The sequence below is a fragment of the Leptodactylus fuscus genome, chromosome 11 (genome assembly GCF_031893055.1).
Source record: "Leptodactylus fuscus isolate aLepFus1 chromosome 11, aLepFus1.hap2, whole genome shotgun sequence".
NCBI classification, from domain to species: domain Eukaryota; kingdom Metazoa; phylum Chordata; class Amphibia; order Anura; family Leptodactylidae; genus Leptodactylus; species Leptodactylus fuscus.
In genome coordinates, this window is record NC_134275.1 from 77,982,782 (window position 1) to 77,997,563 (window position 14,782).

Genomic DNA, 14,782 nt, shown 5'->3' on the forward strand with positions numbered 1-14,782 from the left:
ACATCAGTCAGGTCTCGGTCACATCTGCGTTGGTATTCCGTTCGGGGGTTCGACTCCCTCGAACAGACTACCGAATGCATTTGCAAGCAGTGTGCAATGAAAGCACATGAATCCCATAGACTATAATAGGGTCCGTGTGCTTGATGCGAGATCTCCGCAGGGAACATGTGGACAAGAAAGTACTTCACAATCTACTTTCATGTCTGTATGATTCATGCGGAGATTTCCCAGCAAGCACACGGACCCCATTATAGTCTATGGGGTCCATGTGCCTTCACTGCACACCGCTTGCAAATGCATTCGGTAGTCTGTTCGAGGGGGTCTCCATGCAGACTTCCCAAACAGACGACCAAAATGCAGATGTGAACCAAGGGTCAGGGACTAGCGTAGATTTCTGGTATGTCAGCTTTGCAACATGAATTACAGTAAAGTTTGTCAGGCGCCCCAACACACCATGGTCTGCACATTGGCAATCCAGCTGAAACTCCTATGGTTACATTCACACAGTGCAGCTAAAACGGCATCTAAACTGTTGCACAAGGGTCAGTATGGGCCAGAAAATCCAGTCTGTACATCCATAGTTTCTGGTCCAAATCTAGCCAGGAGATGGGATTCTTTGCATTACAGTGATGTAAGATATTGGGCGTGCTCTCCTCTTCATAGCTTTACTGTGCTGTACTATATATACATATATATATACCTATTCTATATATACCTGTATATAGTGCTGGGCCACGCTCCTGTCTCCTGATTAAGTTCAGACCAGGATATTTAGTCAATGCACAAACTGGATTTTCCGGTTTCACTTACCCTGTGTGCATGAGGTTTTGCAAATCCCAGCATGTACCTGACACTGGCCGACTCTGCAGACTTTATGTGAAAAGCACTTTAGGAAAAACCGCAATGCGTTTCTGACGGTTTTTTTTTCCCCGCAGCACTTCTTGTCTGACAAATCCCTCTCCCTGACATGCTTAAGTGTTATGTTATAAACACTACAGGGAAAAAAAGACATGGACCGCACATCTCAATCTTATACATTGATCTAATGCTTCTCGGCAAAAGCTACAGAAATGAACATGAGGTTCTCAGTATAGATAATGACCAAGGTGTATGAGCCCACTGGCCACGTCATGGTGACCTCTGAGTAGTGGGTCCCTACTCTACTGCATAACAACCACCACCGCAATACAGCGCCCCCAGGTGGAGCGACACAATGATACAGCAACACTCTTGCCGCCAGACCAAGCTCACAGGCTCTGAGCAACAACACCCCACAGACACAGCCCCACAGGAGTGGCAGACACCGTGCAGGACCGCACCATGTGAACAGCATGGTGTCTGACACTCTACCTTCATTCATTTTCTGCTAAGAATCCAGGTGGAAACCTGGCGTACCCCATTTTAGCCTATGCAAAACAAGAACAAGATCATGCATCCCGCCCGATGTGATCTTGTTATTTTCAGCACTTGAAAAAGGATTCTTTTGCAATCCGAAACGCGTTGTGCCTACTGTTTTTTTCCACAATAAAAAAATTTCATTTTTTAACCAAATGGTTTTTGGACCCATTTCTCTCCACGACCTTTCGAGCGCGGATCCCTGATCCCATCCACCTCTCATTTTAGTCTATGGGACTCATGGGTTTTCAAATGGATTGGGTTTCCGTTTTTTGGGTCCCCAATGGGACCCGAAGAACAGAAACCCGGTGCCCACTTAACCTAGAGTAACATTCAGTGAAGGGCACAAAAAGATCTCAATACAGATACAAGGGAAGGAGTGAAACAAAGCAGGACTTCACAGAAAGGAGACACAATTTGTTAATCATGTATATTATGTTCCAGTCCGCCGGCAGACCCAAATGACAGAGAGACAACCTAGCCATAGCCTATGAGGACCGGACACTGAGAATAGACTGTAAGGAGAGTTTAGTGAGGGATGATCTGGTTAGTAGTGAGATATCGACATTCAGATGACAATGAATCAGCAGAACAATAAATCTTCTGGCCATGTCCAAAATAAGAGGTGCAGAGGAGAGGAATAATGCCCGAGGAACCTCAGCAGGCACATGATACCCCGAATAACAGTCAAGACAATGGTGAGGAGACCAAGACAGAGCAATGTCCATAAGGTCACTAGGGTGAGACATACTGAGGAGGAGTTGGTGGTTTTATGTGTCAAATATCACAGAGAGATCCAGATGAATCACTAGAGACTTGTCACCATTAGATTTCACCTCCACGAGATCTTCTGAGTTATTTGTCAGGGACATTTCTGTAGATTTTAGTGAGAAATGAAAGCTGGGACTGGACAAGGTGCGATTGAATGGGATCATGGGTCAAAAAAAAAGAGGAACTGGAAGACTTCTTCTGTAGATGGGTCAAATGATGAGAGCAAACATGAAGGAAGAGGATGTATTCGGCTTAAAGATTGGAAGATTATTTGGGAGTTACATAATAGATGAGGTTGGACGAAGACACCGGTCCATCAAGTCCAGACTATAACCCTGCAGTACTGATATAGAGGGAGTTAAAAAACAAAAAACCTCCCACAAGCCTGGTGACAATTGTCCCTCGTCAAGAGGAAAAATCCTTCCCGACTCCAAATCCGGCAACCAGTCTAAACCTTAGATCAACTCTTCCTGTGAGATGTGGTCAGTTGTATCTATGAAGTAAGTGGTCAGGTCTCCTATTCTGGACTGTAGGACTGAGATGGGTGTAAGAAGTATCAAAGACTCGTCTTGTGTTATTAGACAGCACGGAGATGAGATGGTGACATGGGCTTCTTGGGAAGGTGAAGGACACAGTCCTAAGTGTTCAGCCTGGACTTGTAATAGAGGAAATCTGCTGACATAGGGGATCTTCTCCATAGACTTTTCTCTACTTCTATAATGTTGTGGTCAGTAAAGTATGGAGATCAGAAACTGAGCAGAGCTAGAAGAAGACCAGATGGCTGGTCTACACGTCTGAAAGAATCTGTGAGTTGTGAAAAGCCTAAAGAGAAAGTTTAGGAAAGTGAGAGTAAGATGAGGAAATTGGGTTGTTATTGGAGATGTTAAAATACTCTAAAAATATGTATTTTGTAATAAAGCAAATGAAGAAGTCATCAAAGAGCTGGGAGGGAAAACCAGCGAGTGTTAGCTGTACCGTGCGGTGGATATATCACTATTCTATACATGAGATGTATCCCTGACATAAAGAAGTATCTGGACATGTATACTGATCAGAAAGAAACATTCTCACCCATTTCTTCTGTTCATGCCACAGTGCAAATATGACACATGGTTAAAGGGGTTGTGTATGGGGTCATGTGGTGCTCCAAAGAAATGCCAGATGCTCAGTGGGTATCTCTCCTGATCCTACAAGGAACAACCCTTATAATTGCTAACTAGACCTCCACTTCTCCTGGGCACAGTGACTCCTTCTCGGACATGTACTGCCCATCCACATGGAATGTAATCTGTATACATGTATACACTCCAGCCCGGTCTCCACCTACACTCAAAGAGGTGCAGAGGACTCTCTTATACAGCATGCCGTCCCCCTATAATAACCCAAGTGCCACATCTAGCATGGACTATACCATGGGCTTTATCCAAGATAACTCCCCCCATGGTACAACAAGTAGGTGCAACCAAACCTGGACAGTTTATTAGCATGAAACATGTATTTGGGAGTTGCTTAAAACCACAGTACTATTAACCGCTTAATGACTAATGACGTACCTGTATGGCATTGGTTGCATTGGGCTATATGGAGAGGGATCCGGAACTGAGCTCTCTCCATATACAGTGGATATCCTCTGTATAATACAGCCAGCCGCTAACAGCTGTGATCGGTGCCAACAATGACATATAAAGTACGCAGGTGACATGGGCGCCGCCATCTTTTCTCGATCGTCTCCCTCTGGAAAATCATCAGAGGACAGCGATCAGTTGACATGACCTCTGGTCGAAGGCAGGGTTCTGGTGAGGATTCGGAATTAGAACTAGAAACTCTTCAGTCTTATATCTCGGGCAGATGTCTTACTGATACCCTCTGCCAGTGACCCCGTGACCTATCTACTGATTCTCTGCTCGGAGCACAAGATGTAACATAAAAGTTACAAGAAGATAAAACCAGGTAACTAAAGTCAGCCAGAAATGCAGCTTCGCCTTAGAAGTAGTAGAATCTCTTAGGAAACACAAGAGATCTGACGCTCACACTTTACACGCCATGGGACATTAATCCATTACACACATACAGGGTCCATAGGTCGTCTCCAATGTTCCAGAACAGGTTACAATGTAAGTTCACCACTAGTTACTACTGATAGCGCCACAGTCTGGAAGGCTTCAGTCTATGAATGTCCCTAAAAGCCTCCGCTCTACTGTAAATTGTTCCGTACCATGTTGGCTCTTATATTTTATGATTATTTATATCTGAACTTTTACTTCCTTCCGGGGAACCACATCAACCACGGTAGCACTTCTGCTATACGGCACATAAATAAATACCAGGTGGTGGAGAATAAACGGGTCACACACAGGACGGCGGCGACTTGGCAGCGTTGTTCAGACACTAAGCGGTAAGTGGCAACTGTTATTGTATCAACTTTCTCCTTATTTATGGCTTATTTAGGATTGTGTCAATATGTTGGTATATAGTATACATATTGTATTGTGTAAAAGTTGCAGGCAGGTGTAGAAAAATTATACAAAAGTGAGAGCGCTTTCAGAAATAGAAGGGTTAATAGTCCACAGAGATCAGCAGGGAGTGCGCTGGAGCCAGGGAGAGGTAAGTAATAGTGGTTTTTATGTTTGTATCCTCCCCTGGGTCTACAATCATTATAATCTGGGGTCCTGAAAAGACACGACAGTATAATAATTGCTCATGGGTGGTCTACAATGGAGCATAATACTGCGTGCAGGAAGGTGTAAATCATGAAAAAATTCAGCAAGCTTAACTTGTAAACTACCCCGCGTCCTTAAAGGGTTAAATACACTAATATTTCATTGTTTCTTGGTTTTTCAGCAACAAGATGAAAGCAATAACAGCCGCGATAAAACTGACCATGATCCTTCTAAGTGGTGTCCAAGGTGCTGGTAAGAAAGTGGTGACCTTCTTCAGGTGCTGTACGAGGGAGGGTTACATGTCATACATGTCTTGGGGCACTGATGTTTCATATAGAAGAAAAGGTTGGGGCAACACAGTAGCTGAGTGGTTAGCGCTACAGCCTTGCTAGTGCTGGAGTCCTGGGTTTGAATCCTGCCAGGAACAACATCTGCAAGGAGTCTCTATGCTCTCCCCGTGTTTGGATGTTACTTTCTGACATTAACAATTCTCCATAGATACAATCATTGCAGAAGACTCTTATGTGCATGCATTCTCTAAATACTGAGTGTAACATCTGCACTACAATTACAAGATGGCTACACATAGTCATGTCTCTATTTTTTACACCTCCAGGCTCTGCCAAGCTGAGTTTGCTCCAGAGTTATTATTTCTTTGACAATGACGTTTTTACCATGTGGACGACATTGATGATGGAAGACCTTGAAATCCTTACCATCTACAATGACACTCACCATATTGTGTTCAAGCAAAGCTGGGTGGAGAGAAGCCTGTCTGAATTTGAGTGGTTGATGTACAATATGTCATCGACCAAATATTTGGATGAAATCCTGATGTACCGAAAAATGATTGTTAAAGAAGTTGAAGTCACCTGTAAGTAATATGTAATGAGTAGAGATGGAGACAGGAGAGGTGGACCGAGATCTAAGTGTCATGCAGGTGTCTTGTATAGGTACGAATTGTAAGGAGCCATCATGCAGCACCCATCTATGGGCCCACAGTCTACATCCTATACCTCTAGTATTATATAAAGAAGTGTTATATACACTGGTTATAGACACAGAGTATTACAGTGCAGCAAAATGTAACCTTCCAGGCGTACAGCAGTATCAGGCACAATCAAACATGGCGGTGCCATCAGTAAACCTGTAAAATGGTGGAGCCAACCTTAGAACCAGTGTTTGTAGAGTCCCATTGGGAGGTTTACGATACGTTTGTACTCGTAAGAGCTTGTCTTCATAATATTATAATGGAGCGAACCACTGGAGAATGTGTGCTGTTCATGGTACGACCCTGACTTAGAAAGTTCTGGATAGAGAAGGGGAGGAGGCACTTGGTCCCTTTCTTCTCAGGCAGGAGGAAGTAGTAAGAGAGTAAGAAGAAGCCCTGGTTAGGCTGGAAGATACCAACTCTAGGACAGTAGTGTGTTTTTCCGTAATCAGGAGATGGGATTTATCCCTGCTTATGTTGTAAAGGGTTGAAATGTGCGAGATCAATTAGAGATGGGTGAAATGATTTGTAATGAGCCGGAATTAATGCAAATATTCCAAATCTGATATCTTTATTGCTGCATAATCCAGAGGACAAGTGCAGCAAAGTTTAGTTAGATTTAATCAATTTTAGGTAGATAGCAGGAAAATCATAGGAGTGGATGGAGGGAGAATTTCTGTATTATGCTGACATGTCCTGTGATGTGATTGATCGCATTATTCCATGCCATATTGCCACTCATGTTGAAGAACAGATGAAAGGGGCAAAAGAAATGTACAAATTGCCAAATACAGTTGTCTAGCCAGATGGACTCAGATTTCTATGGCACCATGCTGATGGGAGGATCAAAATGTAGCACAAGAAGCAGGAATCAACGAACTCTTCCTGTCAGGTATCAGCAGTTCAGGTTGGTGGAAGTGGAGTGATCATTGATGATGTAGATAACCTGTTTTCCCTTAGTCCCAACAGCAGCACAATGCGGGGCATTTCTGCCTCTGCGGGCTGGTAGGACAGGCAAAACTTGTATTCAACATAAATTGAATATGTATGACTACAACCCTATAAGAGGGCACAGAGACCTCCCCACCGCTGTGGATGCCCTGTCCATCCCTTGGAGGTCCAGGCTGGCTTATATAGTCCCTCCACTTTCCATGATACCACGGTTATTGATGAAAATCAGACAGGATCAAGTCTCTGCGATAGCCATTATCCCATGTGGCCATGCTGTGTATATTGCGAACATTTTTCCATGCTCAACATGGTAGAGTTACATAGAAGTGGTGATACTTACCAGTAACAGGAATGTCCAGTTACAGATGGGAAACACGGTGGCTCAGTGGTTAGCACTGCAGCCTTGTGGTGCTGTAGTCCTGGATTCAAATCCCACCAGGAACAATACCTGCAAGGAGTTTGTATGTTCTCCCCGTGTTTGCATGGATTTCCTCCAATTCTACAAAAATGTACTGATAGGAAAAAAAAATGTTCATTGTGATCCCCATATGGTGCTCACCATCTACATAAAAAAAAGTGTCCAGCTACAGCACAGCAGAGTACCAATATCCCCTGATCTCCCCAGGTCATAGTGTATATGTCATTCTGTCTTATTCTCATCTTCAGGGTTTATGTCTATCTGTCAATTTGTTGTTTTCCCAGTTCCTGCAACACTTCAGTTTCAATCTGCATTTTTCGCCTATGTGGAAGATCCTGAAAGAAACTATTACAAAGTGGCCATCGATGGAGAAGATTTGGTTTACTTAAACTTGACAGAATATGTGTGGGTGGCAGAGCACAGCCCTTATTCCGAGGCTGCAAAGGAATTCCTGAACGAGGTCATCCCGCGCAACCTCTATTCTTTTTACATTAATATTTGCAAAACAATGGCTCGAATATTTGGAGAAGCCGGGAAGGAAGCGTTATCAAAGAAAAGTAAGTCAGTCTGAAGTGGTCATGAAAACATTTCCATAAGTCCCGGTGTCATCCACTCTCAGGTCACTTAGAATATCTCCCCAACTACCCAATAAAACTATACCATGAGAGCAAAAGCAAGTAGTTAAGCCTGAACCATATTGCAAGGGAGCCACATGTATTCAGATGCCAACACCCGACCATAACAGCTCCAAACAGTAATAAGACCATTTCCCCCATTAAGACATAAAATGTTGCAGTCGATGGCGACTATGGCAGCTGTAGAGTTGTATACCGGCAATCTGGCCAGTTCTCTTACCAGTTGGCTCCCATTCTTCTCTATAGTAGTTAGAGGAACAGTTCCGGCCACATTGGTTGGTGCGAGGAGCAGTTATTTGAGATGGGAATAACCTGTAAGTAACTGCTATTGTTCTCTATTGGGAGTAGTAGACATAATGGCCAATGTTGGCCAATCTGACTGTAACTAATTCAAAATTCCAAGAAATTTGCAAAAATCACCTAATTTTTTAAATTTTGCTGACTTGTGTTCCTGTCTTTTAAGTAATGTCCATCTATCTATATCAGGTAAACCAGAAGTCTATTTCATCATGAAGTCATCGAATCCAGAGCCAGAGCTTGAATGTCTAGCAACTGGTTTCTATCCCGGGTCAATCAATATAACTTTATGGAAGGACAAAGAGAACATGATGGACAATGTGATGGTCTCCGAGACTTTCCCTAATGGTGACGGAACCTACCAGGAAAGAGCAATAGTGACAACAGGTTGGGAAGAACAGACAACCGTCTACTGTAAGGTGGAACACATCAGTCTGGAGGAACCACTGGTGAGACAAATAAGTAAGTGAAACAAGAAGAAAAGAGGACAAGGCACCGAGCCGACCCTAGTGCATTATATTAGGGCACAAACATGAGTAATAGGCAAGCAAGTAATGGCCACTCACCTTGGAAGGTTGTGTGAAACACAACAACCAAAAATTGCATGGATAAGTGTGGAGATATATAGGGCATCAGCTGGGATAACCGTCATAGGGACGTCAGGACATCAACATACTAGGACCAACCTCCTCAGAAGAACAGGCACATCGTTGCATGTATCTGGGTGAGCGCTTCTTCTTGCCTGTTCTTCTGAGGAGGTTGGTCCTAGTATGTTGAAAAAAGTAAGTGAAAGCTGGACTGATGGTCTGGCAGGACTGTAGATGTAGAAATCTCTAAGTTTGTAACTGTTGAGCTTAAAAAAGAAAAAGGAGGAACCGATACAACGCTGAAACCCCAATTCCAAATAATCTATATGGCTGCATTTCCTGGGTCACTTTTGCAGAAATACCATCTGCAAAATATATTATTCAAGATCATATATCAGACTTTGAAAGTTACACAATAGAACATTTCCCCTAATATGTGATCTGTGTTCTGTTGTGTAACTTTCACCTTCTGATGTGTTCTATGTTGTACTGTGAATAAAATAGGGTTAGATGAGTTTCCCAAATCATGGCATTCTCATTTTCGTCACATTGTACACAGCTCCCCAACTCTTTTTAAGGACATTGAAGATAAAATGATCTTCAAAAGCCATAACATTAAAGCCTTTTCAGGTAGCCTATGTTGCATTTTTATGTTCATCTAGGATCATTATCCATTTGTAGAAGCCATCCTCCTCCTCCTTCTTCTCTTCCTCCTCCTTGTCCTCCTCCTCTTCCTCCTCCTCTTCTTCTTCTTCCTCCTCCTCCTCCTGCTCCTCTTTTCAATTTAATCTTTTTATAGATGGTGTTCTGTTTGCTTCAAGAATTTGCTGAAATTTCATTGAATCCATTCTTCCCTCTACCCATGAAATGCTCCCCATGCCATTCACTGCAACACAACCCCAAACCCATGCTTAATGGTTGGAGAGATGTTCATTTCCTGAAGTTCTGCGCCCTTTCTTCTCCAAACATACCTTTGACCACTGTGGTCACAGATTTTTTTTTCTATTTTATCCTCATAGGTCCACAGGACTTGTTTTCAAAATGCTTTAGGCTTAGATATTCTTTTGCAAACTTCTGACACTGAATTTAATGGTGAGGACACAGGAGAGGTTTTCTTCTAATGACTTTCCCATAAAAGTCATATTTGTGCAGGTATCACTGAACGGTAGAACAAGGTATTACAACTCCAGAGTCTGCTAAATCTTCCTGAAGGTCTTTTGCAGTCAGGCGGGGGTTCTGATTTTCCTCTCTAGCAATCCTACGATGCTGTCTCTGAAATTTTTCTTGGTCTCTCAGACCTTATCTTGACCTCTGCCGTTCCTGTTAAGAGTGATTTCTTACACTTTGGACTGAGTAAAGGGCAATTTGAGAACTGTTTTCTATCTTCTTATAGCCTTCTCCTGCTTTGTGGGCCTCCACCATTGTCATTTCAGAGTGCTCAGCGGCTTCTTAGACCAGGAAATGCAGCCATATTGGTTATCACTTCTGATTTAGGTTCTCAGAAAATGTGACTGCAGAAGTGATGACCAATATGGCTGCACTTTTAGTAGACACGTCTGAAATAATGTCTTTCGCAAAAACGGAATTGTCCTCTCTTTATAGTATTATAATGGTTTTGTCATATCTAATAGAATTGAATTCTCACGCAACTAAAATTTCTGTTCATTTCTACAATTTAGAGAAAATCCCCTATAGGTTTCGGCCCCATGTTGTGGAAACAGCAGAAAAAAATGCTGCACTTTACAATAAGTGAATGAGATTCTGGCTAATCCCATCCACACACTGCGGAAAAGCTCAGCACCTCCATCTTACCTGCAGAGACACTTTGCGCTTTCCCTATAAGAAAAGAAAAAAAACTCAACTCCGCTGTGTATTTTTTCCTGCAGAATTTTTTAGCTGGATTCTACAACGTGGAGCCTTAGTCTTAAAGTCAGGAGAGTTACGAATCAGATATTCAACCAATATTAACACCTGGAAATCTCCCCCCTTTATTTCCTCCATTTACAGATATGAAGCACAATGCGGTAACTTGGATTGTTATTGGCGCCATACTGGGAGTTGTTATCTGTGTGACTGGACTGATCTGGTTTGTGAAGAAGAGACGCAGGTAAGACGTCTCCAGCCGGGATCAACTTCATATGTATAATCCTAAAATCCTAAGCTGATTTAAGTTGGACATAAACCTTCCATTGTTGTCAGCAGAAGGCTCTTCCTCCTCATCCCCTTATAAACATGCATGCCTACTCGGAGTGACCCCTGAATGGGCGGAGGGGAATATCTTTCTGGGAACAATAGGACCGGGCATTTATCCAGGAGGAAGAGCCAATCCTGCCGCAGTCAGTGGGCTCAGCCGCCATTAATCTATTGTGTAGCGGCAGCTCTAGGAATTGTGGTTTCCCAGTAACTTCATCTTCAAATACCCCATTTTATTGGTTTTGGCAAACTGGAAGAAGTGAAGAGAACAAGGTTCATATTGTTACTATTTTATAATCCCATTGCACAGCTGCCATAGTCTATTACTATTCTACTATATTCCGTATGGTCATATATGGAAATATTGTCATTTATCTACACAGTTTGCCATAAACTAAGAACACTAGACAGTCTAACAATGTCCTGGATTTGGGATGAATGTGGCAGACTTGTACGGTAGATTTGCCCCCAGTGTGTCTATTTTATCCAAACACATCAAGAAATTTCAAGTACAGAATGTCCACAATCCAGACAAAGCTACAATTCATAAGGAGCGATCAAACCTGGAATACAACGATACAAAACAATAGAAGAACGCTCAGAATGGAAAGATGTTTGTAACCTCTTAGGTGTTTATTCTACTTACAAGGAAACCTTAAAATTCTGCGTATCCTGAACACAAACTGGAAATCTAAATCGGTGGTCGACCTGTTTTTATTCATGACATGCCTTATTGGATCTACAAGAAACAATTCCATATCATACAACTATTATACATCTCTGTACAACCTGCAGATTGTAATAAGGCACATACAGACGTCTATGGGCCCAGATTATACATCTGTATGACTACTACTAGTACCAGATTGTAATACACCATCAGTTACCATGTTATATACATATATACTTCCATGTTATAGGAAGGCTCCATATAACAGCAAAAGTCCAAGGTGTAAATCACTAGTATGAACAAGCCCACAGGATTGAAAAATATAAATAAAATGATTTTTTTTTTAATGTTTCTGCTCCATCATGTCGGTCTTCTCATGTTAAACAGGGCTTACACATCAATATCCGGGAGGACCATGGACAGAATTGTATGGAGAACTACAGATGGGAAGGTGTCAATGCAAAAATGAAGCCTGGACTTTTCTGCAATAATGTTTAACCTCTAAATATCAACTTTCCAGAGGACTAACAACCAGACATATTACCTTATATTAACCTTTGCAATGAATATTATATTGTATATTTGCTTTCTATATCCAATATAAAGCAACTATTCAAAAAAGAATCTTATGATTTTGTTGCTGTAAAATCTTTGTAACTCCTTCACCTCACTGGTTGTCCTGTTGCTTCTGATATAGATAGGACAGCGCACTGATCCTGGAGGTTCTCTCTGCTTTTGCTCCCTTCCTCTTCTCAATGGATAGCAGGAAGGAGGGTGAGGGGGTTGTCCAGGGAAGATGAGGGGGATAGAGAGTTCAGAATACACCTGAGTTATCAGGGAGAGCAGATCAAATAGACTGTAGCTGTAGCACACACAAGGCAGGTTACAGGGGACAAGGAGCTATCATCTAGACTGTGTAACAGCATAGAGCACCCAACAGAGAGGGGGAATACAATCTTCAACATCAATTTCAAAGTTGTCTCTAGTCCTTATAGGGATTCAAGTAGATCCCCAAAATTTGGCATGAGGGAGGAAATACTGTAGAAAAAAAGAACCTGCTTGATCACCACTGTCCCATCATCCCCATCAGTCTTTGTTTGTCCAACTTCAACAGTATCATCCCAGTCTGGTCTGTGACCACTGCGGGAGAACTCCCAAAAGACACTGTTTAATACCATTCCCTTCCCTCTTGCCATATGTTGTAGGATCTCAAAAAACCCCTTTAAAAAAAGTATAAAACATTGCAGTAATCGATGGTAGTCCCTATAGTGGAGTATGGTTGGCTCAGAATTGTGGGCAAAACAGTATTTTAGCTATAATTTTCTTAGATATATAGTATCATCATTGTATCATCTTTCTTATCATTACCAACTGATGGAGAGCCCTGTGTAAGTAAGAACCTAGCCATAGACAGTAGGAGGATCCTGACACTGAGAATAGATTGTAAGGAGAGTTTAGTGTGGGATGATCAGATTAGTAGTGAGATATCGACATTCAGATGACAATGAGTCCGCAAAACAATAAATCTTTTGGCCATGTCCAAAGTAAGAGTGTCAGAGGAGAGAAATGATTCCCGAAGAACCTCAGTAGCAAGAGGAAAGGTTGGGCAGGCACATGATACCCCGAATAAATAGACAAGACAATAGCGAGGAGACCAAGAGAGGGCAATGTCCATAAGGTCACTAGGGTGAGACATACTAAGGAGGAGTTGGTGGTTTTCTGTTTCAAATATTACATAGAGATCCAGACGAATCACTAGAGACTTGTCACCATTAGATTTCACCTCCACGAGATCTTCTGGGGCAAGAAGGGGCAGATTATGACACCGAATCCACCTCAGAATCTGCCCCCTCACAATAGAGGTCTATGATGCCAATTGTCCCATGTCAGGGGAAAAAATCCTTCCCGATTCCAAATCTAGCAATCAATATAAAACCTTGGATCATCTTTTCCTGCTGGACGTGGTCAGTTCTATGAAGTAAGCGGCCAGGACTCCTCTTCACTTCTGTATGTTAGGACTGAGATGTGTTTGAGAAGTATCAAAGATTTGTTTTGTGTTATTAGAGAGTCAGGGAAGTGACGTGGGCTTCTTGGGGAAGGTGAAGGACACAGTCCTAAGTGTTCAGCCTGGACTTGCAATAGAGGAAATCTGCTGACATAGGGGATCTTCTCCATAGACTTTTCTCTACACCTAGAACACGGTAAAGCAGGTTGTGGTCAGAAGGGGAGAAAGCAAATTATGGAGATCAGAAACTGAGCAGAGCTAGAAGGAGGCCAGACGAAGGAAGGGCTGTCTACACGTCTGGAAGAACTTGTGAAAGAGAGTTGTGAAAAGCCTAAGGAGAAGGTTTAGGAAAGTGAGAGTAAGATGAGGAAATTGGGTTGTTATTGGAGATGTTAAATCTGTATTTCATAACAAAGCAAATAAGGAAGTCATTAAAGAACTGGTGGGGAAAACCAGCGAGTGTTAGCTGTATCCGTGCGGTGGATATATCACTATTCTATACATGAGATGTATCCCTGACATAGAGAAGTATCTGGACAAGTATACTGATCAAGAGACATTCTCACCCATTTCCCAGTTCACGCCACATTGCAAATATGACACATGGTTAAAGGGGTTGTGTATGGGGTCATGTGGTGCCCCAAAGAAATGCCAGATGCTCAGTGGGTATCTCTCCTGATCCTACAAGGAACAACCCTTATAATTGCTAACTAGACCTCCACTTCTCCTGGGCACAGTGACTCCTTCTGGGACATGTACTGCCCATCCACATGGAATGTAATCTGTATACATGTATACACTCCAGCCCGGTCTCCACCTACACTCAAAGAGGTGCAGAGGACTCTCTTATACAGCATGACGTCCCTCTAGAATAACTCAGCATGGACTATACCATGGGCTTTATCTAAGATAACTCCCCCCGTGGTACAATACCTAGGAGCAACCAAATATGGGTAGTTTGTTAGTCTGAAACATGTATTTGGGAGTTGCTTAAAACTACTATTAACCACTTAATGACCGATATTGTACCTGTATGTCATTAGTCGCATAGGGATGTATGGAGAGGGATCTGGAACTGAGCTCTCTCCATATACGGTGGATGTTGGCTGTATAACACAACCATCAGCCGACACTAACAGCTGTAATTGGTGCCGACTGCAGCATCTAAAGTGTACTGGTGCCACGGACACCACCATCTTTACTCAATCG

General features: G+C 42.5%; 1 protein-coding gene across 1 annotated transcript; it reads left to right on the forward strand.

Moving 5' to 3' along the window:
- The first annotated feature begins 7,605 nt into the window (after positions 1-7,605).
- LOC142184463 (RLA class I histocompatibility antigen, alpha chain 11/11-like) lies at positions 7,606-12,097 on the forward strand. The gene is made up of 4 exons (XM_075259343.1): positions 7,606-7,743; positions 8,308-8,580; positions 10,713-10,812; positions 11,956-12,097. The coding sequence occupies exons 1-4, from the start codon at positions 7,695-7,697 to the stop codon at positions 12,035-12,037; spliced, it is 504 nt and encodes a 167-aa protein (XP_075115444.1). The 5' UTR covers positions 7,606-7,694; the 3' UTR covers positions 12,038-12,097.
- The last annotated feature ends 2,685 nt before the right edge of the window (positions 12,098-14,782 follow it).